Source organism: Polyodon spathula, chromosome 4 (assembly GCF_017654505.1).
Source record: "Polyodon spathula isolate WHYD16114869_AA chromosome 4, ASM1765450v1, whole genome shotgun sequence".
Classification (NCBI taxonomy): domain Eukaryota; kingdom Metazoa; phylum Chordata; class Actinopteri; order Acipenseriformes; family Polyodontidae; genus Polyodon; species Polyodon spathula.
In genome coordinates this window covers 73,936,656-73,962,632 of record NC_054537.1, presented here as the reverse complement: position 1 = coordinate 73,962,632, position 25,977 = coordinate 73,936,656, and the positions used below count along the sequence as shown (strand labels likewise).

The following is a 25,977-nucleotide window of genomic DNA, read 5'->3' as shown; positions in this document are numbered from 1 at the left end:
GTGTGTGTGTGTGTGTTGTTAGTATAATCAAGAAGTATAATATTAATCTTATTATATATTAACTTGTATTGCGTAGTATATGAACAAACGCATCATATACTATTTGAACTCACTTTGATCTTGTTTAGTTACGTCTTAAACCAGTATGCAGAATTTACATGGTGTGCACCACGTGGAAATAAAACAAAAGTATTCCAAAAAAAAAAAAAAAAAAAAAACAAACAAAAATACATTCATCCATAATCATTGTAATTATAATAATAATAATAATGCAATTAAATTATAAAAACATAAATCTTGTAATATTATTAAGTGATTTTCTTTTGAGAGTTGTTTGATTGTTAGGAAACGAAAATACACTGCAGTCATTACATTCAAGTTTTAATGAAGACCCTATATGCAATTAAATAAGTCATATTTTAGACCTACGTTTACATTAATCTGTTTATCAAATGAATATTCAGCGATCTGCTTATAGGTTTGAAAACAGAAAACGGATCACTCAAGCACTTCAATTTATAACAAGCCAACCAGCAAGTGCGATAATCTAACAAAATCTTCGATTAATTTTTTCAGGTTAAAAAATAACAGGGAATAGATTTTTAAAATACATTTTGGAGAAGATTGGCAGGAGAAGACACCCATCTCTTAGTATTCAATAAAGCTTGAAAACTTTAAAGGGCAGATAACTGATTTCCATCTTGTGCTGACCAGACAATTCGATTTCGACCACTTATTTTCAAAATTGATCCTTTTTTCATATAAATCAGTTTAAACCCGTTCAGCATAAGATTTGATCATCCTTGTATTTCTTGACCAAAGCACTATTCTTTCGTTCTGACCAATTTGTAGAAAAACGCTGCTTCATATTGTAATGACATGAATTAACTATATTACTTTTTTTTTAAATCGGATATATATTTTATATAATTGAATCATAATGTTTGACGTTTCAGAATCATATTGAGCATTTCTGTATCAGATATCACATTCTAACCACGACTATGCATAATAAAGAGCTTATCGAATTGCCCATTTACTAATCATATGATTTACTTAAGTAGAATTTGAAACTTTTGCTTCCTCGGTACAGACATTTGATTATAAAAGGGACTAATACTATTATTCGTTTAATATGGAATGCACTACTATAGACGTCCGTATTTCGTAAAGAAACAAATCTTATTAATTAGATTCTAATAATATAATAATATTTTCTTTCAATAAAAAAAATACAATTAACAGTGAAATTTATAATAATATATTGTATTCACTTTAAAGAGGGTATAGAGACAAGTTCAAAGTGATTATTTGTGCAGGCTGTCACCTTTAAATCGGATTATCTAATGGAAAGAAGCAAGGAAATTAAAATATACTTTTCAGATTAAATGTCATTACAATTTGTTAATTTTTCATTTCCGTTTTCATTAATACTGTATTTTAAACGAACAAGTTTTTGCGTCATTATGTAGTTTAGTCATAGATCTCTTTAAAAAAGAGTATATATCCTTCTATAATTGTATTCACAAACGGAATTAAGCATTTGCATGTAAAACCATGGTTAGTAAAGATCAACAACTACATTGTCTAACATAAAAATGAAAGGCTAAAGAATCTTTAAGAAAAAAATAACACGCAAGAATATAATTTGTTTTAATTCGGAATACTTGTATTTGTTAAAATACATTTTATATTTTAAGAAGGCCTGTGGAAAGAAAATGCTATAGGGCTCGTGTCTTATGTTAGTTTTACATTTTGAATTAATTGGGTTACATATTTACCCACATTAATGTTTAAAGACAGGATAACCGTTTTCTTTTAATTATGACAATTGTTTTTCGGGGTGGAGGTGGGGGGTTGTGGGGACCCCCACCCACACCCCCCCAATGGAGGGAGTGGTGGGGGTGTGGGGGTGGGGTGGGGTAACCCCATAAAACAATATTCAACAAAAACATGGCTTTGTATTAAAACCATTACAATGTCAAATGAAAGATGTGTTTAGTGTTTGCACATACTTTTGCAGATAAAGGCAATGTAAATTACATTCCTGGAAGGGGAAATCTAATAATTACAATTACTGATAATTAAAAATAATATTAAAAATACACTGCATGGTGTAAATGCATGCAAAATCGCTCTTTTATGTAGCGGGATTTGGCCTGTAGATTACTTCTTATCAGAGGCTCATAAATATTTTGTCATTGACACTGCATGCTTGCTACACTTCTTGTATGAGAAGAAATTAACAAAATACTGTTTGAACAAGAACATACTGGTGGCATGATATAAAATCTGTTTGAAAGGGTGCAGATGTTTATGTGGGTATGATGGCGCACGGTGAAGATGTGGAGTTGTTAAAACAGTAACTGTGTGGTACATCCTAGCGGTCGCTCAATGCAATGCTGGCTGTCCTGTTGTAGGCTGAACTGAAACTTACCGAGAGCTGAGATCACTCACTCGCACACGCAACACACTGCTCTGTCTCGAAGAGGGAGTAAAAGATAAGGAACTACAGCAACATCAAACCTCATATTAACTGTCTTATCTCGCAAAGATTCATCACACACATTCATGACCGTCTCATTGGTATCTGGGATTTGGTTTTAAACAAATATATAAATATATAATCTTAAACAAAAGGACGAGGGAATTTGGACAGCGACTCGAGGTTACACAGCGCAGCCGATAGCAGTGCAAAGAAGGGGAGACCAGCCCGATCCGCTCGCACCTTCAGGTGTAAGCTGCTTTTGTTTTTTAATAGAAAAGGAGAAAATGAAGAACCTCCGGATTGTGGCGATCAGTTGTTCTCAAGAAAATAAATCCAGAGAAGTAAGATAAATATAACATTCTATTGAATTCAAAAACATTGAAAAGTAATACAAAAAAAAAAAAAAAAAAAACACATTTGCAACCCAAGGACTTGTTCTACCGAAGGACTTTGAGGAAATCAACCGTCTCAAGTAGAACTGACAGTAAACAAGAACTCATTGCAGCTGCCTCGTCTCCAAAAAGAAAGACACGTATTTACAACCTTCTTCAAAACTTTTTTTTTCTTCCAACCAGTGGTCGAGAGGAATTTCAGTATAGAAAAAAGCTGTAAAAAAATAAATAAAATAAAATACACAGAGACAAGAGACGGTTTTGAAGACAAGTTTTAAAAAAAAAAACCCGTGGGAAAAAAAAAAAAAAAAAAAAAAAAACGTGTTTTTATGCATTTTATGGGAGAAGAAAAATAAAGCCGAACAAGAATGAAAAAAAGATGAGCCAAAACATTCACATTTATAATATTAAAAAAAAAAAAAAACCCTGGAAAACATAATCAATAAATGTACAATGAAATATGGGATATGATTAAATAAATCAAGTGAGGAAAGAATTGTTAGAATTAACAAGAAGAGCGCGACAGAAAAAGAAAAGAACCTGACCTTCCAAAAAGTGAAGAACCTTTTGTGTAGAGTGTAATAGGCAGTGTTTGCAGTGGTGTTGGAGGAGGTGGAAAGAGAGCAGAGACAGATAGATTGACAGTGAGACAGCTAATTGCTGAGTCCATCCCTCATTTCCATATCCAGTGTGTGTCCGCTGGACCTCAGCCAATCCCCTCTCACACCACCATTAATCGCAATGCATTATTCACTATCATAATTATATACAGACATGCGCAATCCACACAACAGCAACACCAGCTAATTTCCGTAATTTTGCAACTCGACTATTTGTGAACATTTTTTTTTTTTTTTTTTTTTTTTTTTTTTGCTCGCTGCTGATGTATCTGCAAAAAGCAGAAACAAGTCGCTTCTTACCAGCAGCATGTCGCGCCGCAAGCAAGCAAAGCCCCAGCATCTGAAATCGGAAGAGCAAGCACTAGCTACCGAGGTAGTTTCAGAAGATGGTAAGTCTCTTTTAGGTGTTCTACTGGGGCGGAAAAGAAGGGGTGGGAGATTTTTTTTTTTAAACGAATAAACGGGTTAGTAGAAGTTGCACAATTTCGCAAAACGTACAGTGCCTTTCCAGATCAAGATCTCTCTATACAAACTTAGTCTCTGACATTCGATCTACTATTACTGATTGGATGTGGACTTCGGACGAAAAAGAAGAGTAGTACAGATGTCATTTTGGATAGACAAATACAGTTGTTGGAATGATAAGGTAGGGTTTGAAATGTATTTGTTAAGCTTTTTAAAGTTTTTGTTAACAATTACACTGGTGTTTATTATGTTATTTTCCTTATCTTTATGTGTGGATCACTGACTCGCTTAGTGTTTTCGATTCTACCGAACCAGTACCATACCAGCACAAATTATTATTTTTTTCAACCAAACACTGGGTATATTTATCCAACGCTACAGTATATTCAAAACTTTAATTGTGATATAATGACCGGTCAAATATGTGTGTGTGTGTGTGTGTGTGTGTGTGTGTGTGTGTGTGTGTGTGTGTATGTGTGTGTGTGTGTGTGTGTGTGTGTGTGTGTGTGTGTGTGTGTGTGTTTCGCATGCAAATACCACGAGATCAAAATGGTCACATATCAGCATTTTGCGGTTTGTTTATTATATGTAAATCATATGATTGAGAGGTGAGATGTTAAAGCATTAGTATAAGAAAGTTCAGTTGTTGGCAAAATGGATTTGTACTATAGTCAGTAGACGAGCCAATCTGCCTGTTGTCGGAGTCAGTCACAGGGATAATATTTCATCCGTATTTTACTTTTAATTGTATTTTTAAATTATGCGTTAACTTAAAAAAAAAAAAAAAAAAAAAAAAAAAAAAACCCACACACTGTATTTGTTGGCTAGGAACTATATGTACATGTTTATATCAGATAACCGCATTTATCAATGTAACAACCAGAGAAAAAGTGTCTGTGTTTTAAATAGGCAGGTCGAAATAAAAATCATAGGCTACGTTATTTTGTAACAGGCCATGGCGTTAACAGAAATGTTTTACTTTTTAATTAAATAACAAGTTATGTGCATATTATTAATCTTATCAGTAGCATCTACAAGTAATGTACATCGAGTGTATATGTGTGGTCAATTTTTAAGTTTATGACGATATAGTAAATATAACATAAATAGTGTATTGTTTACTGGTTATAGAACAAGAAGTTTTTCTTCCCAAACACAAAGTGAAAAATGTACTGGATGCAACTCAACTGTCAGTTGAGCAGGTTACAAATGCACGCGTGTAATTCCACATGATAATAAAAAAGTAATTAAACAAACGTTTTGATTTTCTTTTGAAAGGGAACAATTGCTTTTTTCCCTTAAATATAGATTTAATAAAATAAATAACAGAAAATCGTAAACCGTACTAAGGATGTTGCTGTTTTCACCTTAATTAAATCGTTGTATGTATTGTATATTTATGTGCAGAATTATGCTTATAAAAATAAAGAAACAAATTAGATGATTTCCTCTAATAATCACATATTATTTGGTAAAAAAAAATAAAAAAAATAAAAAAAAAATAAATAAATAAATAAAAAAGCATATCTTCAGTAACAATCAGTTTTAAAGACGGGATGCAGCTTCCACATTCTCAAACTTCACGTGAACTTACACATTGCTAGAAAGTAAAGGGAAGGCAAAACAATGGGAAACGTGTTTTTTAGCATATCTTTCTTATCTTTTGCATATTTGTCACACCCGCTTTCAACTGGAGCCGTGCTTAAAGAGAAACGCTTGCATATGGTGGGGTAGATTAAGTGCAAAGTGTCTTTTTGTTATGGAAATGCTTTTTGTTTACTTCATCACGTAGAATTTCTCACACTTGGTTTGTTTTGTATTGGCCTCAATGACTACATGATCAGATGAATAGATTTATTTTTGCGCAATGAAAGAGACAGTCTTTCCATTAAATGAGTACACTGCATCCCAGTGAGGAATTTTTAAACGTTTATTGAGCCTCGTGAATAGCTTATAGTCGGCGCTCACTGCAGCCCCCCCTCCACCCCCTCACCCCCCCAAAAAATGCAACAATGTAACAATTTGAGCTTCTGAGCATTAATAGGGACATTACATTGCAATGACTTGTTTTTCCGTGTTTAAAATAATATACTTTTAGTTAATAAATAGCTTTCAGACATGTACTCAAGTTTATTTATATTTACTTCCAAAGGATACTTGTGAACATGGTGAACCAAACCATGTAAACAACACACGCAATGTTATAAATAATTATCTCTGAACTATTTTACTACACAACAACCGTTATATTCTTTTATATTTAGGACACTCATATAAATATAACTGCACTTTTTCGTGGTAGTGTATATTTTAAATGTACTTAAGTGAAATGACTGTCAGTCACCCTTGTTTAAAAACAGACAATATGTGTCACAGTGACAGTTTAATATTTACTACAGAAGGTTGGATTTTTGTGCGAAAATGGGCGACAAAAAAGTGTAACTATAGATTCTCAAAAATGGTTAAATTGCCGTTGTGTTATTATTGCGATTCAGATTTTCTGTAATAATCAAAACTTGTAATTATATCAGGATGGTTGTTCATGTATCCACATTATGTGATTAGGGCTTTATTAATTGATTCCTTATAACTCAATGTTAATATTTGTAAGATTACATGAACTGGTTTATGTTTATGAACAGCATACCTAGTTATGGTTAAGTTTAGACAGTCACAAAAAAAAAAAAAAAAAAAAAAAAACATCATGTGTATCTGCTTTAAGAATAGTTAAGTAAAAAAAATGGCAATGGGCCTGTACATTTATTTATTTATTTATTTATTTATTTTATTAACAATGTAACATATTTAATCACACAAAGGGACCTGCAAACTGTGTAATATTGTAATCTATAAGTGCTTTCAAAAAGTGAAGTTGGCATTTGACATCCTTTTGGTTTCTTATTTGGAATTGTAGTACACAACAGTGGTTTGATTAAACCCTGACATCTTTAATTTGGAAGACTACAGAGAAACTGATTGGAGTCAGGGTTTCTTATTGACAGTATGAAGGGCTGTGGCACATAATACATCACTGTGGTTTTATGTTCTGCCTTTCTGCAGTTATTTTTAAATTATTTGAAACTTACAGGAAACATAGAACTTAAACTTCCATTATATATTGTTTATTTTAGAAAGTTGCAACACTAAGACGCACACACAGATGCTTTTAGACAATATCTCACAGTGATGTGGATGTCTTGGGCTTCTAATATTGTTAAAACGAAAGCAACCCGCCCCCCAAACAAGAACCTTTCGTACATTTAATGTGTGCCTTGTGTTGTTTTACAAGCAGTCTGCCATTTACTTCTAAACAGTATTTATAAAAAGCATACGTATTTGAATGTAAAGTGAATTCAGAAATCGCTAGTGCAAACGCTTGTATTTTGAACTTGTTGGTCCAATTACAATATTGTTTCTTCTTTTTCATCTTTGGCCCAATACGACTAACACAACAACTGTTTCCCAAAGGCGAAAGATTCGGCTGCAGTTATTGAATTATGGTTACATCATTTGGTTTTATATCTTTTATCATATGTATCTTTGATGTGACTTCATTTACAGTAAGAATTGAGAAGTGTTAAAAAAAGCTTCATGAAAAAGCTGCGGCTTTATAATTTTTTTTAGTTCAGAAACATGTCAGATGTACATTGCACACCTGGTTAAATTAATCAAGCTTTGAAAAGTGTTAAATAAAATAGACTTTGTGCTTGTTGATAATATAGACATCTACCCTAGGTAAAATAACATATTATTTTATTTTATTAATTTAATATTATAATATTATTATAGTTGAGACTACTAATCCTATAATAAAAGTTCCCGTCACTCCTTGCATTAGATGGCTCTTATATTACGTGCCTATTGAAACTTCATGTTTTAATAAATGCTTTTAACTATTGGTCAAACATACGACATGTGTTTTTGAAAACTTCATGTTTTATAAAAATCAAACAGCTATTGTCAAGTAAAAAAAAAAAATATTAGCATAAGAGGCCCATTGTGCTTGAGAAACAATAGCACATACTGACTGCAAAAATAGCAAGAACTGTTTTCTCAGTCTTTAAAGGAGTGACTAAGTGTTCAGCAAACAACAGTGTTCAAATGGTTTAGGGATATAACCTTTTTTAGAAACTGTCACCTCTTAGATGCATCATTTAATGTCAGAAGGACAAACAAAACTGCTATTTGTGCCAGATGTCTGTTAGTTATATGAAAAGCCTATAAAATATTTCTGAATCCCTTCAATTTTCTGTAGAGACAACAGGTAACAAGCTGAGTGCAGCTCAATATGGCTTTCCTAAATAGAAATTTAACAACAGGTATGGATTTACATTGTAAATTGCCTAAGCAGGTTGATAGGTTGACTGTATGCTGTCTGTGAGTACAGAAAACTGGGTCAGGTTTCGTTTTGCATTTCTAATGCCTTAGTAGTTTTGTAGTTGATCACAAGTGTTGCTTGTTTAAATCTTTATTTAATCAAAGCACTGAATAAAGGATAATATACATATATTCCTAAATTGCAGCTTTTTTGTCAGAATTCATAAATTGTTGATTTGTTTTCTTTAACTTTTTATGTATTCTGTATTTTACATACACAAATGAATTAATCGTTTTGGTTTGTATGTTATTGTTTTATATATTTGAAAGACTGCTGTTAGATTACTGGTAAGTCAGGGCTGGAGCGGGTCATACCTTTTGATACGGGAAGTCTGATGTACATTTAAGCTTTGCTACGGGAGGCGATTACGTGTAACATTACCTTTATAAATCTAACAAGAAGGTAATTTTTATTTAACCTTTTCCCAGTGCTTATTGACAACAGATATATGGATATGGAATACATTATATACAACAGTAAGATTATTTTAATACATTTTGCTTTTACTGATTAACAGGTTTTCTGGCTTATTGACTGTCCATAAAGTAGCTTCAATGGCATTTATTTTACTTTTAGAATGAATTAAAATGTATAATGTATTTTTAATACAATAAAAAAGGGGCCTGTGCTAAAGAAATATTCCACACATTTAGGCAAAATGTAATTGTTGTATTTTCTCTGTCATTATACAATTATCTTCAAAAAACAATTACCTAATATTCTGTTACCTGAATGTGGTTCTTTATTTATAATACTTTGCTCTAATTTTATATCGAAGGAAATTTTTTTTTTAAACACAAATTACATGTTTTTTTTTTTTTTTTTTTTAGATCTACTGTTTTATTAGGATTTGTCATTATTTAAACTCTAGCATTGAGTTGACCCTTTGTATGTCCCTTTTGTATTAGGTCTGCATTGTTGTCAAATGTAGCACATTAGTGTCCTTTTGTTTGGTGTCCCTGAAAAGGTGAGATTGCATGGAGTGCCAACAAGCTTCCAGTGGTCTAGCCCTCAGGGTGGGCAGTCAGAAGTGCTTTAGCAGAGGTTGCTGACTTAACCTTTGCCTGCTATGCCCTGCTAGGGGTGGCCACTAGATGTCAAGTTCATAATACAATTAGTACATCTGTGCGGTTGACCTTGGCAGCACAGTTTACCGCTGTTCTGTTAAGTGTTAACACTGATTTTGAGTGTTAACTGAAGATTCCTGTGAGTTTGCTACATGCTTTGCATCCTGTCAAATGTCCGCCTGCATCAACAAGTATTTACAATCCTTAGAAAGTTCAAATAAATTATGGAGCCCTGCAATTTCAAACTATCCTCATTTAAATGCTGGCTACATTATTAAGGCTTTTTTGTTGTTTTCATTTACATATTTATTTTTTTAGTGCAAGATACCTGACAGGTATTTGTAATTTCCCCAAGTAATGTGTGATTGTGTGATTTGTTTCTAACAATCATTAATATACAGGGTATGTAATGCTAGGTTAATTTAAAAAAGGAAACGTTAGGATTTCTGTTTTTAAATTTTATCACTCTTCAGTGTAATATATAGATTATTAGAATGCCTATGGTTCATGTGTGTCAGATCATAGAAAAGTGGCCTGTGCAATTAAATCGTTATTTATTGTAAATGCTCTCCATTTGTCACTGTTGTCACATTTCTTTTAAGCACTGAGGCAGGCCTATATCAAAACATCTTTTTTTTTAAGGACTTTTAGAAAACTTCAACTGTCATTTGAAAATGTAGTCAAACCACATTCTTTGTATAAAGTACTTCCAGTAGATCCTCTATTGTTTATTTAGCAATGGAAAACTTCAAGACTGTAATAAATGTAATAATATGGCTGCTCATTGCTTCCTTTGTATAGCTCTGTTTGGTTATTTTCTTCATGCTTCACCATTTGGTAGAGACCTTCGGACCACCCACTTTGATGTGCCAGAGATGCTTGTAAGAAGTTGGCTCAAAGAACAATAGGATGGCTCTTTTAATTATAGTTGCTGTGCTGAAAGCATGCATAAATATGACACCCAATTAAAACTACTAATCAACATGATGTCACCCTGAATGCGCTACAAAAGTTTCATTATTTAATATAGTATCATACGCTGAGAGTACAAACAAATCATGAGTGTTTTAGCTTTTCTGCATCTGCATATGCACACAAAGCCACCACTGTTGGTGTTGAAATAGAACTGTACTCTACTCATTAAAAGTGCATGTCCATGAAATAGAGAACTATTGGTGGCTAAACCACAGGTGTTAGTTGGAATACAAATGCTGAGATTTGGCCCATTAAAATAAGTGTGCTGGGTTAGTGATATAGTCAGTATACCAAGAGTGCCCTCCACTGTTCATCGTCTTAGTAGCAGCTTTCACAAACTGGAAAGAGATGGATAAACTGTCATTCATTCAGGAATTTTTTCTACATTGTTAAACTCGGCAGGCGTCCCTATTTGTCTCCTTCTGTCTCACTTGGTCAGTGATTTTTATAGGATTCATCTTAAAGAGTTAAAAGGAATTTACCGTGGTGGTACCAATCATTTCTAATAATTTCTAGGAAATGCAGTGGTGTCGTTATCTTGTGGCATATAACCTTGGAAACACACGTGATCTCTTGGGAGCTAGACTTTTATAGGACAAAAACAGCATTGTTTAAATGTGCCGGACTCACGTTAGACACTTTTTAAAACCGTACAGCACTAGTAATAACTCATAAATCTAAAAGACCTGTACAAGTACTAAAGATATTAAGTACCTGAATAGTTTCATAAAACAAAAGAGAAAATAATACCAAGGTTTATTTGCTTAAAATATTTTGATGTTGTGTGGATTACTAATTTGGATGTGGATTTTACCTTGCGGTATGTATATACAACAAAAATAATGTGTGTAAAAGTTAAATACATATATATATATATATTATATATATATATATATCTTATAATATATATATATATATATATAATATATATATATTAACGTACTATATAAAGTGGTCATATTACATCGTGATAAAAGATCAATAACAATTTCACCAGTTAATTTTGATGTAAGCACTATTTTATCAACAAGGAAAGCCATATTAATATTCTTGCTCTAAAGTTTACTGTGAATGACACAAGATTTTGCCTTCTAGCAGATAACTAATAATGAGTGAAAACTATCTATTTGCTCATCACTAACATAATTATTTATCATTTTTTATTTGACACTACATTGTAGAGAGGTGTTGTAAATGTTAAACTGCTAGGTAAACAATAGAAAACATATCTTGTCATTCCACACAACATAATTTTATACATTAGAACATCACCCTAAAATGAATACATTTTGCCCAAAAATGCGAGAGGCCTTATTTTCAAAAATGTTTTCTAAACAGATTTGGCAATTAAATCTTACACTCAAATCTTATACTCAATTAAATCAGCATTTTTTTTAAATCACAAAAGTTATTTAAAGCATTATATATATATATAGTATAATATATATATATATAACGTTAGTATAATATATATATATTATATATATACTATATATAGTATACTTAGTGTCGTTTTATTTATTAAAAACAACCAACATTTTTACCCTTCTAAAGACATAAATTGACGGTGGTTTATTCACACAATATAATAGCTACAGATTCACCTCAAAGTCCCTGTTTTACTTTAGCATCGTAAGACATAGATAGTTCAGTAGTGTTATTATTTTGTTGTTTTATTAAGGTAAATCGGTTTATGGGTTATATTATTTTTATTTGAATAACGTAAGTAATGCAAAATATAATTTCAATTTACAAAAATGAAACCAGTATTAGATGCTTGCAATGACAGATGTATTTTATTTTCTAGTATCTACTAAATGGACGCAAAAGATTGATTAGGAGACTGTAAATAACATGATGATGTGTTTTATATAATAGTATGGGTTACTCGTTTTCATAGTCTGAAATAAATCATTTACAAGGAGTATTATTATGCATGGCAATATAATGACAGTGGCAGTGTATGCTTCACCGCATGCTTTCCACTGTTTTGACAGAAACAAAAATCAAGAAAAGCAATGTGCATGTTAATAATAAATCCACCCTTAACCATTCTTACTAATTTACACTGACCTTTTAACCCTTAATTATGCAAATTTGCAATTTTGTCAGTTGATCATTTAAGGAGATTTGTGTTTACAGGGATGTGTGTTTTGCCATTTTCAATACTTGTTTTGCTTTGTTTGCTGTGCATGTCATAGAAATATAAATTAAAAGTAAACGCTTTGCTGTAATTGCATGAAAAGGATGTAGTTAAACTGGAAGATGCAAACACTTACTACAGTGCAGGTCAGGCTTTGCTTCTTGTTAACTTAAATGTTCTCAATGAACAAATAATTTTGCTTCTTTGGATTTTAATGGGTTTCCCTCATATACTTTTCTCCCAATAGACAGAATGAAAAAATGCTAGATATCTGTGGTGGTAAAAGTGCAGATTTATCCTATTTGAGCTTGAAACCCTTCTGTTTATTTTTTATCATTAATTGTCTTAAAGAAATTGGATTCTGGTTGCAGCTACGACCCTTTAGCAATAAATTATAACAGAGATAATAAATTATCACAGTAATGAATGATTTACAGACACAAATGCAAGGAAATGTATGATTGCAGTCAGCATTTATGAAGGTGGATATAGGAGTGTTTTCCTTACAGCATTTGTGGTAGGTTTTAATCAAGTAGAATGATTTTAGTGATGACGAATACAAAACCTGTTTTAGGCCTGTCAGCAGACAATGGTACTGATTCACAAAAATAAGTTTGTGATTTAATATAACATTTCTGAGTTCATCTTGTAAAACACATTTAAAGCTGCTGATTTTTCACAGATATGTGCCGCACATTTCTCAGATTTAAGGAGTATAATTACGAACCGAAGTATAACAACAACATCAGATGACAGGATTAGATATTTGTGATTCCGTATATGATTTTTTTAATATGTTTTAACAAACAATAAACATTTAAAACTACTGATGTATATCTATCTCACTCACTCTCTCATACATATATATGTATATGTGTGTGCGTCACTAAAAATAGTCATATAAAAGTAACTGGTTTTCTTGATCTATCTGAATACATTTGCTGAAGTCATTCAGCTATGGTGTCAACTAGTCACCGATATATGTTGGTGGAAATGTACAGCATAGCAGACACTGGCATTAGATACATACCAGTGCCACAGATTTATAAAAAGTAAACGTTACTGTAGCTGGGTTTCTCATTCCGGTGCAGCTACATATTTGATCAGGTGTGAATTAGAATTCCGTTCATTAAACATGCTTGTTATTTGGCACATGATGGTAACACTAGTCTGAGGAAGTGGCTGCCTACAACTGTAATTAAACATGTGTAACCAATTAGTGGGTTTTCTGCTATGACACTAGCATGTAATTTGTCCTTTTTTGTAAAGAAGAAGAAGAAAGAATGTAGAAAATGAGTCTGACTAGACGCTACTGGTTTATATATATATATATATATATATATATATATATATATATATATATATATATATATATATATATATTATATATCTATGACGAAGAAAATTGCTGGGTGCGCGAAAAAAAATTAAGCTGTTGGGGAAAAAAAAATATTCCATGTACTTTTAAAAAAATGTGACTATGTCCACTGCCCTTTATCCATTGTCTGTTATATGTCCATTGTCCTTTATCTTTAGGAACTGACGTATAATAATGCATGGTAAAGGTCGCCCACAGGGTTACCATAGCTACATATGGTATACCATATATAACTATATGGGGACATTTTAAATGCAAATTTAGTGACATTGAGATTTATTAATACCTATCACTCAGAAAAATATGTACGAGTACCTTACACAAAATTGATAAATCAGGATTTAATTACGTGTGCGACAATCCTAAACTTTATGTGAACGAACAAATCAAGTTATTTTTTCATGCATGAATGATAAATATAGGCTCTGGACATTAATCCACTGGAACGGTGGAACGTTTACAGTGGCTCACTTAAGTACATGGCCAAACTTGCCAAGAAGGTTTTGTGTGTTGTGGGAACAAGTATCCCTTCAGAAACTGTATTAGTACCATTGGAGACATTGCCACTGATACCAGACAACGACTGCTCCCACTGTTCACATGCCACAGTACATATGGAATTCATTTAGTAGTTGCCACTGCAAAATACTTCTCGGAAAAAAATGGAATGGGAGTCTGTAGTAAAAACGCATTTGGGAATACACAAGTAACCACATTATGGGGTTTGTAGTATAAGCATTATGTTGATTTTATTTCCTGTTATATAATGTCCGTTTTTACTGACCTTCTCATTAAAGTATACATGTAATGTGACTTTTCACGTATGTATTTATTTATTTATTTTATTGCAGAGTTTTTCAAAAAGTTAACGCTTAAGGTCTTAGGAGTATGCAGTGTTTTACACATTGCAGTTGTTTCCGACATTGCCCTTGTTTCAACCATTTTAAAACAGAAAAAAGCTAGTGGCTGCAATGTCTGTATAAAATATATAAGGTGGACCAGCCACATACTGCTCCACTGTTTGGACCTGGCTTCCTTAAAGTATACCAGACCTGTAACAGACTTCCATAGATGTGGATCGGACCACTCCTGGCATCCAGGTGGTATCCCTAAAGTATAATAAGTATGCAGGCTAAACAATGTAATCAAAAATTTGAGCTTTTTTAATATAGAGGACATCATGTATGTATAACAGTATTAATACGATTATATTAAGCATGTGAAGATGCTTTAAATAAGTTTCCCTAGCTCGGTAAAGAATTAGGTACCAAGGGTTTCATCTCAGACAGTAGGTTAATGCCAAAAAAAGTTACAGATTAGTTTAGCAATGTTAAGCGAACTGGCAAAGGCATCTCTACTTCTGTTGGAAATGAAGAAGCTTGATAGTAAAGAGGAATCCTAATGAGTTCATCAAAGGGCTGATTTGTACCCAACAGACAAGGCAGCTGTGAGTTATATGGAAATATTGGAAATCAATAGCTTCTATGGAATTTCATTACAAAGCAGTATCCACAATTGATAGGCCGTCATAATTTGATGGATTGTGCAAAGAAAATGATTAGCCAGATAGAGAGAGTTAGAATACACACACAGAGACCTGAAAAGTGTTGAAGCGGGGTGATTTGTACAGAATAAAAAAATATCAATTGAAGTTATGTGCAAAAAAAAAAAAAAAAAAACCTGAAACTTGCAGTGTGAGTTGTGTGTAACTCAGTGTCTGATGTGTTTCTTTTGATTTTTCTAGCAGTCCCACAGGAAGGAGTGGATGATGCAGACAGTGGAAATGAGAGTAGAAGTGGCAGCGAAGAAACACACATTTGTGATAAGTGCTGCGCTGAATTTTTTAAGTGGCCAGACTTCTTGGAGCACCAGAAGAACTGCACAAAGAACCCTCTGGTGCTTATCGTGAATGAGGACGAGGCGGCTCCAGACCCTGAAGAGTTTCTGACAGAGCCTTCCCCTGTCCACAGCTGCCCCAGTGAACCAGCGGACAGTGAGGCTGCCGAGGAGAGTAGTCCAATAACAGAGAGCAATGAAAGCTCTGAGGTAGTAAAGAGCACCGAAAAGGAAGACGAGCCCATGGAGGTGGAACTATCGTCCGACAAAGAAGCGCAAAAGGATCCAGGTTCTTCAGAAACCCCTGCTTTTCTACCTCAGCTTCCAAACCCATCTTTTGTGACAAACTATAACATGCCAAGCACTAATGTGACTTTAGAGACTTTACAGAGCACTAGCGTAGCAGTTGCACAGTTCTCACAGAGTTCTCGAACTGGTGCAAATACCGGGGCGACCACCATGGCCATCCCTATGATACTGGACCAATTGATAGCCCTTCAGCAGCAGCAGATCCACCAGTTGCAGCTGATTGAACAAATCCGCAGTCAGGTGGCAATGATGAACCGACAGCCAATGCAACCGCCCCTGAACCCAGTTGTAGCTTCCCAGGGGGCTTCACTGACAACTGTCAACCAACTTAAACTCCCAGGCTTCATTGCCCCTCCACTTCATCAGTTGCCAGCTCCAGTGCTGTCTGCAGTCACTGGACAGGCATCTGGTCCTATCCCATCCACCTTGGATGGGCCTCAGCAACATGTTTCATGTTCAGCTAACCAAGGCATGCCGAACCGCGTATCTGTTTCAGCTGAACCAAGCCTGCCCCCAACCAGCTGTAATGTGATTCCGTCTCTTGTTACTCCTTGCACCATCACAAACACAAGCAACAGCTCCACACAACCAAAAAATGCTTCAACCCCTCCCTCAATTGGACACAGAAGCCTGCTCAGCCCATCTTCCAGCTTGGCACTACTACCTCAGAGCTCCTCAAGTAGTGTGATCTTCCCCAACCCTTTAGTTAGCATTGCAGCCACTGCCAATGCCCTAGATCCTCTCTCCGCCCTCATGAAGCATCGTAAGGGAAAGCCACCCAACGTGTCAGTGTTTGACACCAAACCCAGTTCAGAAGACCCGTTTTTTAAACATAAATGCAGGTTCTGCGCCAAGGTCTTTGGGAGTGACAGTGCTTTGCAGATTCATCTGCGTTCTCATACTGGAGAGAGGCCCTTCAAATGTAACATTTGCGGGAACCGTTTCTCCACCAAAGGAAACCTAAAGGTTCACTTTCAGAGGCATAAAGAGAAGTACCCTCACATCCAGATGAACCCCTACCCAGTACCAGAATACCTCGACAATGTACCTACTAGCTCTGGCATCCCCTATGGGATGACTTTGCCACCTGAAAAGCCAGTGACAACATGGCTGGATAGCAAGCCTGTGTTATCAACAGTCCCGAACTCGGTTGGGCTGCAGTTGCCTCCTACTCTTCCAGGCATGGGTAGCTACAACGATTCTCCAAGTATTACTCCATTGAACAGGTCACCGCAAAGGCCCTCTCCCACTTCAAGTGAATGTGCTTCGTTATCACCAAATCTTACCAACACGGAATCCAATGTTTTAGCAGCTCCGGAATCTCCCCAACAGACCCTTGGTAATTTGGCTCCTCCAGTTCTTAAACCTGAGGGAATTCACCTGCCACCTAGCTGCACAACAAGGCCAGGGGAGAACCCCACCACAACTGGCCAAGCAGTTTTTTCAGCTTCCAACACTACTAGTACTACTGTTACTACAGTTGCTACTACTACAGTAATTGTTACAGAACCCAGCACACCTCCAGCAAGCATCTTCAATCCTGTACTTCCAATGATTTCTGATCAGTTCAAGGCAAATTTTCCATTCAGTGGTCTACTAGACTCTATGCAAACCTCAGAGACATCAAAGCTGCAGCAGTTAGTGGAGAACATTGACAAAAAAATGACAGATCCAAACCAGTGTGTCATTTGCCACCGTGTACTCAGTTGTCAGAGTGCCCTGAAGATGCACTATCGCATTCACACAGGAGAAAGGCCATTTAAATGTAAGGTCTGCGGCCGTGCCTTCACCACCAAAGGCAACCTGAAAACACACTTTGGAGTTCACAGAGCAAAACCACCACTAAGAGTGCAACATTCCTGTCCCATCTGCCAGAAGAAATTCACCAACGCTGTGGTCCTGCAGCAACATATTCGTATGCATATGGGAGGGCAGATTCCTAACACCCCTTTACCAGAGGGTTTCCAGGACAGCATGGACACAGAACTTTCCTTTGATGAGAAGAGCATTGACGCCATGAGCAACTATGATGATGAAATGATGGATGAGAACTCCATGGAAGAAGAAGGGGATTTGAAGGAAATGGAAAGTGATTCTTTTAAGCCTTTGCAGTCTTACTCTGGTTCATCACCCACCTCTCCCCCTTCTGTTATTTCCAGCATTGCTGCACTGGAGAACCAGATGAAAATGATTGACTCCACTATGAGCATGAACTATAATTTTGGACTGAAATCTACTGAAAATGGATTCATGGAGAGTGATCATTTGACCAATGACTCTTTCTCGATTGTGGGTGATCTTGAAAGCCAGAGCGCAGACAGTCCTGCTATGTCAGAGTCCTCCAACTCTATGCAGGCCTTGTCCCCTACTCTTAGTAGCTCTGAGAGTCCTAAGTACAAATCACCAGGATTCAACAACCATGAAGAGCAACAGGAGGAGCATGCTATTGTAAAGTCAGAAAAAGCTGAAACCCCCTCACCCACACCCGAGAATGGAGGCGCACTAGATCTGACAGCCACCCAACCCAGCAGACCCGTCATCAAAGAGGAGGTTCCTTTTAGCATGCTGTTCCTGAGCAGAGAACGTGGTAAGTTTAAAAGTACTGTTTGTAATATCTGTGGCAAGCCTTTTGCTTGTAAGAGTGCATTGGAAATTCACTACCGCAGCCATACTAAAGAACGTCCATTTGTTTGCACAATCTGCAATCGTGGGTGTTCCACTACGGGTAATTTAAAACAGCACTTACTGACGCACAAATTGAAAGAACTACCTTCTGAGATATTTGAACCCAACTTTACTCTAGGTCCAAGCCAAAGCACTCCTAGCCTGGTCACCAACACAGCGCCCAGCATGATCAAAATTGAAGTGAATGGTCACAACAAGCCGACCTCCCTAAGTGAGGGCCCACACTTTCCAGTTGGTATCCAGGTTCCAGCTGCACCCCATACAGTGATGAGCCCAAGTATCACTCCCATGCTGGCACCGCCGCCACCGCGCCGGACACCCAAGCAGCACAACTGTCATTCCTGTGGGAAGAACTTCTCCTCAGCAAGTGCTCTGCAGATCCATGAACGCACTCACACTGGTGAAAAACCTTTTGGTTGCACAATCTGTGGTAGGGCTTTTACCACTAAAGGAAATCTTAAGGTATGAAGCTGTTATTTAAGAATTAATAATAATCTGTAAAGCTTTTGGGTCTTGTTTTTTATTGTGGTAAATTGCCAATGTTTTACATTTACCATGGGAAGGGCAATCTGTCCACAGTGGAAAATATACCCCTTTTGTGTTTTTAAGGTTAGGATATTGGATTTAGAGTGCGCTAGAGTAAGAAAGTATTATGGGTACATGGCGTCTGGGATAGACACCGGATGTCATTATGATAGTATGTTTACATTTATTTTTGAATATTTAGGGGTAGATGTACTTAGATGTGCCAGTCGCAGCAGAAATATACCACAATTTGTATTTTTTTTGCAACAATTCGCAAAGTATTGTTTGAAAATATGTTAATGAAAAGAGCCGCAATATACTAATTTTAATATTTGTTGCGTCTTCTTAGCAAGATCTTGGGGATTGCAAGAATCAAGCAACATTGTTCAAATAAATAGCAGGAGTTGAGTTGTGGTCTGCTGCAGTGGAGGGTGCCCGAAGGATAACGTCTATACATGCAAGGGTGCAAGAATCAAAATAGCATCGTTTTTGATAAATGTAAACGTAATCTGTACAGTACATTCTGTTCCGTCTTCATTTGACCTATTTTAATACTGTTATATAAATAAAAAATAAAAAACAAAAGGCAGTTTAATCCCATCAGATTCTATAGTGGGGCCCCCACCTTCCCTCCCAAAAATCTCTTCCGAATCATACAGTAGCCCCTCGTTAAACTGGACCAATATAAGGAGCTGTAGGGTTTAAAAACAATAAAATGCAAACACACACACATACATTTATTGTGCTCAATGCATTTTACATGTAAATCATTGTGCTGAAATAACACTGATGTGTTTTGGGTAGGTTACACATTATATTATTTACAAATCTAAATCTGTAGAGTAGTCCTATACAGCATACAGTACAGTAGTAAAATCAAATGAATACCTAGCACATTATTTTAGCCTGTAGGCTACTGGAAACACAAAATAAATCAGATTATTTTAAATTGAAACTAAATGATTTTAGCATTTTTTTTGTTGTTGTTGTTGTAATTATTATTATTTTTAACTTGGCCTGCTTAGTAGCCTAGACAATTAACACAAAATAGATGATAGTCCTATACAGATGCTCAGAATGAGCTGGACGGGTCAGTGGCACATGTGTAAAGTCTATTGCTCCCAGCATGTTGGGGAAACCAGAAATGCCACAGAAATTTGTTTTCAAGGCTTGTAGTGAAAATTAGGTACCCTGCCTTTAGTGAAAATTAAGTACTTGGGTGTTCGCCTCAAAAATGCATTGAGCACAACTAGCAACGCACAAAAGTGGACTGGGAAATGCCAGCAACAATTGCGACTGTTCGAAACATGCTTTCAAACGTATTTAACGAATGGATGCAATTGTAAGTGTTGCTGGCAGCTTTCGTACATCTCATTAGAATATCTGAAAACCCTCATTTGCACTATCTCCGTCCCCTTTTTGCGAATTTATGCAGGAACGGACATAATTACATATTCATTCAAGTGTCTAATAACATGGCGCTTGTTTAGTTCATTTCACCCTAGACTTCCGACTCGTTTGCAACTGGTTCGCAACTATTGCAACAGGCACTTTAGTACATCTACCCCTCAATCTATTAGCCTGACCTGCATGACAGAATAAATTAGATAAGTAAAAATGAACATATTATTTATCACTTATATAAAGATATCTGGTTTGTTTAATATGTTGTAAAACATTCCAGCTGGTTATGTTTATTCTATGATACAAGCTACATTTCTTCATAACAGACACAATCAAAATAATCAAATAAGTGCAAAGGAGTCTCTTTGGTCTATATGCTGTATATACATACTAGAGAAATGTTAACTTGATTACCTTGTATGACAATAGGCTCCATCCACAAAGCTTAAATATTTTATGTTGTATTTTTTAAGTTTGTTTGATAATTGAAAATATTAAAACTTCTTAGTTTTTTTTTTTTTTTTTTTAAGACGATAAATGTTCATTAAAAAAAAAAAAAAAAATCTAGAGCCAAACAATATAATTAAAGGTCTTTAAGCACTGCCATTTTTTTTGTTTCTCATTGGAGTGGAATTTTCTTCTTTCAAAAAATAAGAGAAAAGAAATGCAATAACTCTTAAAGCATCGGCCACACATTATTTATATTACAGCTGTATGTTAACAATATTGAAGTACTCAAACTTGAATGGAATGAGTAAGATTCATTCTGTAGCTGTGCCTTCCTAATATAACTTGACCACTGGTAGTTATTGGGAGACACCTTAAAAAAAAAAAAAAAAAAAAAAAAAAAAAAAAAGACAAATACTCAATTTTAAAAACAAATCCAATATTCCAATCTTAAATGTAATGTTTTAAATCTTTCAAAACTGTCATACCTTAAATACTTTCCAAAACCTTTAACATTGTTAAATGCAAATGTTGAGAGCTCTGATTTTAAATGTGTTATCAAAAAAAAAAAAAAAAAGTTTCATCCTACCCATTTTCTTGTTAATTCAAAAACAATAATGTTTATACATTTTTAAACAGACATAATTACCAAGGATAAACAATATGTTTTCATGTAATAATCATAAAAAAGTAATCATGTATGCTTTCTATAAAAAAATGAATTAACCTCTTTAATACTTTGAGAATGGTTAACAGTTACATTAGTTGTAACTATTGCAGATTGCTTATTGTTTTAATATGTGACTGATATACATGTCTGCTTTCAACAGTTTTCAAGTTTTTTTTTTTTTTCCTTAATAAGAAGCTTAACGGTTTGAAATTCATGAGCCTTTTTCTGATGTTTTTGAATGTAGGTTCACATGGGAACCCACATGTGGAATAATGCTCCTGCTAGGCGAGGTCGCAGACTGTCAGTGGAGAACCCAATGGCACTATTGGGAGGTGATGCCATGAAGTTCACCGAGATTTTTCAGAAGGATCTGGCAGCAAGAGCTATGAACGTCGACCCTAGTTTCTGGAACCAGTACGCTGCAGCTATCACCAACGGCCTGGCTATGAAGAACAATGAAATATCTGTTATACAAAACGGAGGCATCCCCCAACACCCCGTTATTCTGGGCGGTGGTGGAATTCCATCGTTAAATAGTTTCACAAGCGGAATGGACAGGGCACGCACTGGCAACAGTTCGCCTGTGACTGGTTTTGACAAGACAAATGTAGATACGGGAGGAAATCGTCCATTTTCTAGGTTTACTGAAGATAATAAAGAGATTGGTATTAACTAAAAGACTTCATAATAGCAAAGTAACTGTTCAATCAGTTCTAACTATAAATTCATGTACTATATTATGTACAGTTTTTTTTTGTTTTATTAATTGTAATATTCAGTATTTGTTAGAAAATGATCTTATTTACCTTGCTTTTGTTTCCTTGCTACTTTACTCATTCCAAGAATACATTATTTCTTGGCTGAGATTCGGTTGTCTTGCAAGATTTGCATGGTACTTTTTTGGTTTCTACCAGTACGTTTGACTGTTTTGGGGGAAAAAAAAGAAAATGTTCTAAAATTTAGATTTTTACCCAAGCTCTTTAAAGATTTAAAAAAAAAAAAACAAAAAAAAAAACACATCAGAATAAAATATATAAAACAATATTTAAAAAGAGGCTACCTTGGTGTAGTTTCTTTGCACAGGTACTGTACACTTCAGAAGATTAAAAGGGCCTTGAATTTATGAGACTGAAATGCATTGTTTGATGTTGTTCTTGTATTTTTTTTCTCCACATGAAGTACAAACTTGAACATCTTTTTATATAATAAACATTTTAATCTTAACATTGTAGTGCCCCATATTGTATTACAATTCATTGTCCAATGTATTTAGTATTTATAATATTGAGAAAATGCGGGTAAAATAAATAAGTAAATAAAACATGTAATAGCCCAACCTTTACTGATCCCTTTTCTAACTGAAGACAACAAACATAATGGATTTTTCCTTTAATAAAGGCAGCAAGCACAATAAAGTTTTATTGAAAAATAACAACAACAACAAAACACAAAGAAAAAAAAGAATTGTAAAGTTTTATTTGGAATTTTTGCCCTGTATGGTACATGTATAACTTTTACATTTTTTTGTATTATGTTTTTTAATGAGTTACATTAGCTGCTATTTGAACAGATGTGCTATTACATGGAAACCATTTTAAGAGTTACACTGTACAAAATAAAAAATAAAAAAATGAACACAATTTAGACAAATCTTACTAATATTAATAAAAGTAAATATATGCATACTTTTAGTTAATATTTAATAAGTCTAAATTTAATTTGTATAATTTGATGAGAATTATTAAGTTTATGCCTGTGCACTTTTTAAATTAAAGGTTTGTCTGTAATTTGTGTTAACCCTTAACAAAGCTATTATGTATTATTTGAATCACTTCTAATCTGTTTTCAAGAAACAGACCTGTATGCCACACCAACAGTGGTTCCATTCATCTAATTAAAGAAACTTTATGTCCGAGTGAAAAAGAAAAAGAAAAGAAAATGACTTCTGATGTCTGCAGATTCAAGAATCGTTGAAGAGAGTATTGTGTAGGTTTGGTTTTTACTGTACATAACTTATTTCCACATACAAAAAGGGATGTCTAATATTATGTATTTGTACAGCACAGCAAGGAAAATTTCCTAGTAGCGTTCAACTCTTAGAATCCTGTTTTACTTGCTTCCTCCTTGCTGTTTTGCTATTCTTTGATTGTACTTTGGTCATTAAAACCATATGTTTGGTGCGATCATGGTGTTAAACATAAATCATGCAAAAATGGATGGTTTCCACTCTGAGCTATGGTGTTGGGGAGGCTGGGGCTTATTTAAAACTTGAACTAACAGTATATGTTTTGTGTACTACCTCATTTTTTTTTTGCATTAAACATCGTGGGCTTGGACAGTTATGGAAACTTCCATCGTTACTAAATGTGCAACTGAACTGTACTGGTATTGTGCAACATTGAAAAGCAGTTGTGTGAGTGCCCCTGCAGAATGACGAAAACAGGAAAGATCTTTTTTTTAAACGTCTGGGACTTGACAATTGACTTAACGTGGACAATCGTTCTAAAACATAAATCCCACCATTGTACTGCAAGGGGATGAATTCATTCTGTCATCGTGTGATTCAGTAACAAAAACATGAACAAAACAACAAGAAGAACAAACTATTCACTTTGATAGCTGTGTATTTGTATTGGAAGAGATCAAGTTTAAAAGACTATTTACAGTGATGATCAGCATGTCACCACTGTATTTTCATCTTTTTTTACCCATAATGTTGGGGAATTTTGTGGTCACTTTTAAAGAAAGAAAACAATCTTAAGGTGGCTGCATTTCAGCAGTTGAATGTTTTTATTTATCTGTGTAATTTTTTTCTGTGTGCTTTTTGTTTGTTTTTGTTAGTATCTGGTACCATGTAGTGTTATCCCTTCTCTAAGGAAGTGTACAGGTTTAAGAGATGTAAAGTGTTGTAAATAGGAAGGTTGCTAAAGGTACAGTTAAGACTGAACCCATTTTGTGTTCAGGGCCTAGCTCTTCCTCTCTGCATGGTGAAGAGAGACACTATTTTTATAATGCGATACCATGTGGGGCTGGACGGCCAACCCGAACCGGCTGGGCGTTGTTACCTAGATCCAATATTTTTTATTAGTAAACCTTGTTGGCTTGACACATCTAATGACCGAAATGGATGTCTTAGTCTAGGTTACTATTTTGTCATATGGAATTGAATAAATTGCAGGATGTAATATTATTTCTGAGGGTTTGGAGTTTTTAAATCGGCTTGTTTATTACTCGCACTGTTGTCTTACTGCATTTGAAAATGTGCCTTATTACTGTATACATTCTTTTCCATAAAACACCTTGCAAAATAGTTCAAAATCCATTATCAGTAACATAACATTACATTGACACTGCAACATGCCAGAAACAAAGTTCTATGCAAAAACAATAAAGCACAAAATTTGTAACAGATATTAGTTATTATGAAAATAATTCCAGATGTCTGAAGACCCACTCACACTTGGTTTGTTTGGTCATTTTTTCTATCTCAGTGCAGTTCAGTTGGAAGCATATATAAAAGAACTCTGTCCTTTTCAGAGTAAGTTTTAATCCAACCAAAATGAGACCTTCTTAGGCCTATGGACTGAGCATATGGGGATGCTCGTTTCTGTGCAATATGAAAGCAAAACAGTCCTTTTGCAAGGCTAAAGAACCAGCACACACATCAAAATAGGACATAACTGCAGCCATGTGGTGCCTAATATTTTAGTGTAAAGCATGTTTCAGCAAAAGAACCAAGAACTGCTCAGAATAATTATAATCACGCTAAAATATTAAGAGAAAAAAATGGAACTAAAAACAAGCTATTGGAATTCCGTAAAAAAAAAAAAAAGGAAATGTGTGCATCTAAGCTACCAAGCACAAAATAAAGAATAGTTGAAGAATTTTATATTATAATAATACAAAAAAATGTACAATCTTCCTTCCTCATCACATAGCCTCAGCATTTTTCAGACTATAAAACTGCACTTGTTCTTTCTTAAGATGCTTGCATTATCGTGATGATAATTTAAATATCACTCACACTAAGTTCTCATATTTAGCATCAAAGGGGGTTAAATATGTCTGTGGTCTTTCTGTTCATTCACACAGACACAAATTACTGTGCAAATCATTTCATTTGAAAAATACAAGAACAGCAAAGTCTAAAATGATCAAGTCATGTATAACGTGCATAAAGATTATCTGATTAAAT

At 34.7% G+C, this 25,977-nt stretch overlaps 1 protein-coding gene across 2 annotated transcripts; it reads left to right on the top strand.

Annotated features, from left to right (window-relative positions):
* Nucleotides 1–3,245: 3,245 nt before the first annotated feature.
* LOC121314845 (sal-like protein 3) lies at nt 3,246–24,972 on the top strand. Of its 2 annotated transcripts, none has more exons than XM_041248557.1 (4): nt 3,246–3,889; nt 15,651–18,638; nt 18,855–19,198; nt 22,027–24,972. In XM_041248557.1, the coding sequence occupies exons 1-4, from the start codon at nt 3,808–3,810 to the stop codon at nt 22,456–22,458; spliced, it is 3,846 nt and encodes a 1,281-aa protein (XP_041104491.1). In that variant the 5' UTR covers nt 3,246–3,807; the 3' UTR covers nt 22,459–24,972. The 2 variants fall into 2 exon arrangements, with proteins under 2 accessions (XP_041104491.1, XP_041104492.1); XM_041248558.1 differs by having other exon boundaries at nt 18,855–19,136; nt 22,027–22,138.
* The last annotated feature ends 1,005 nt before the right edge of the window (nt 24,973–25,977 follow it).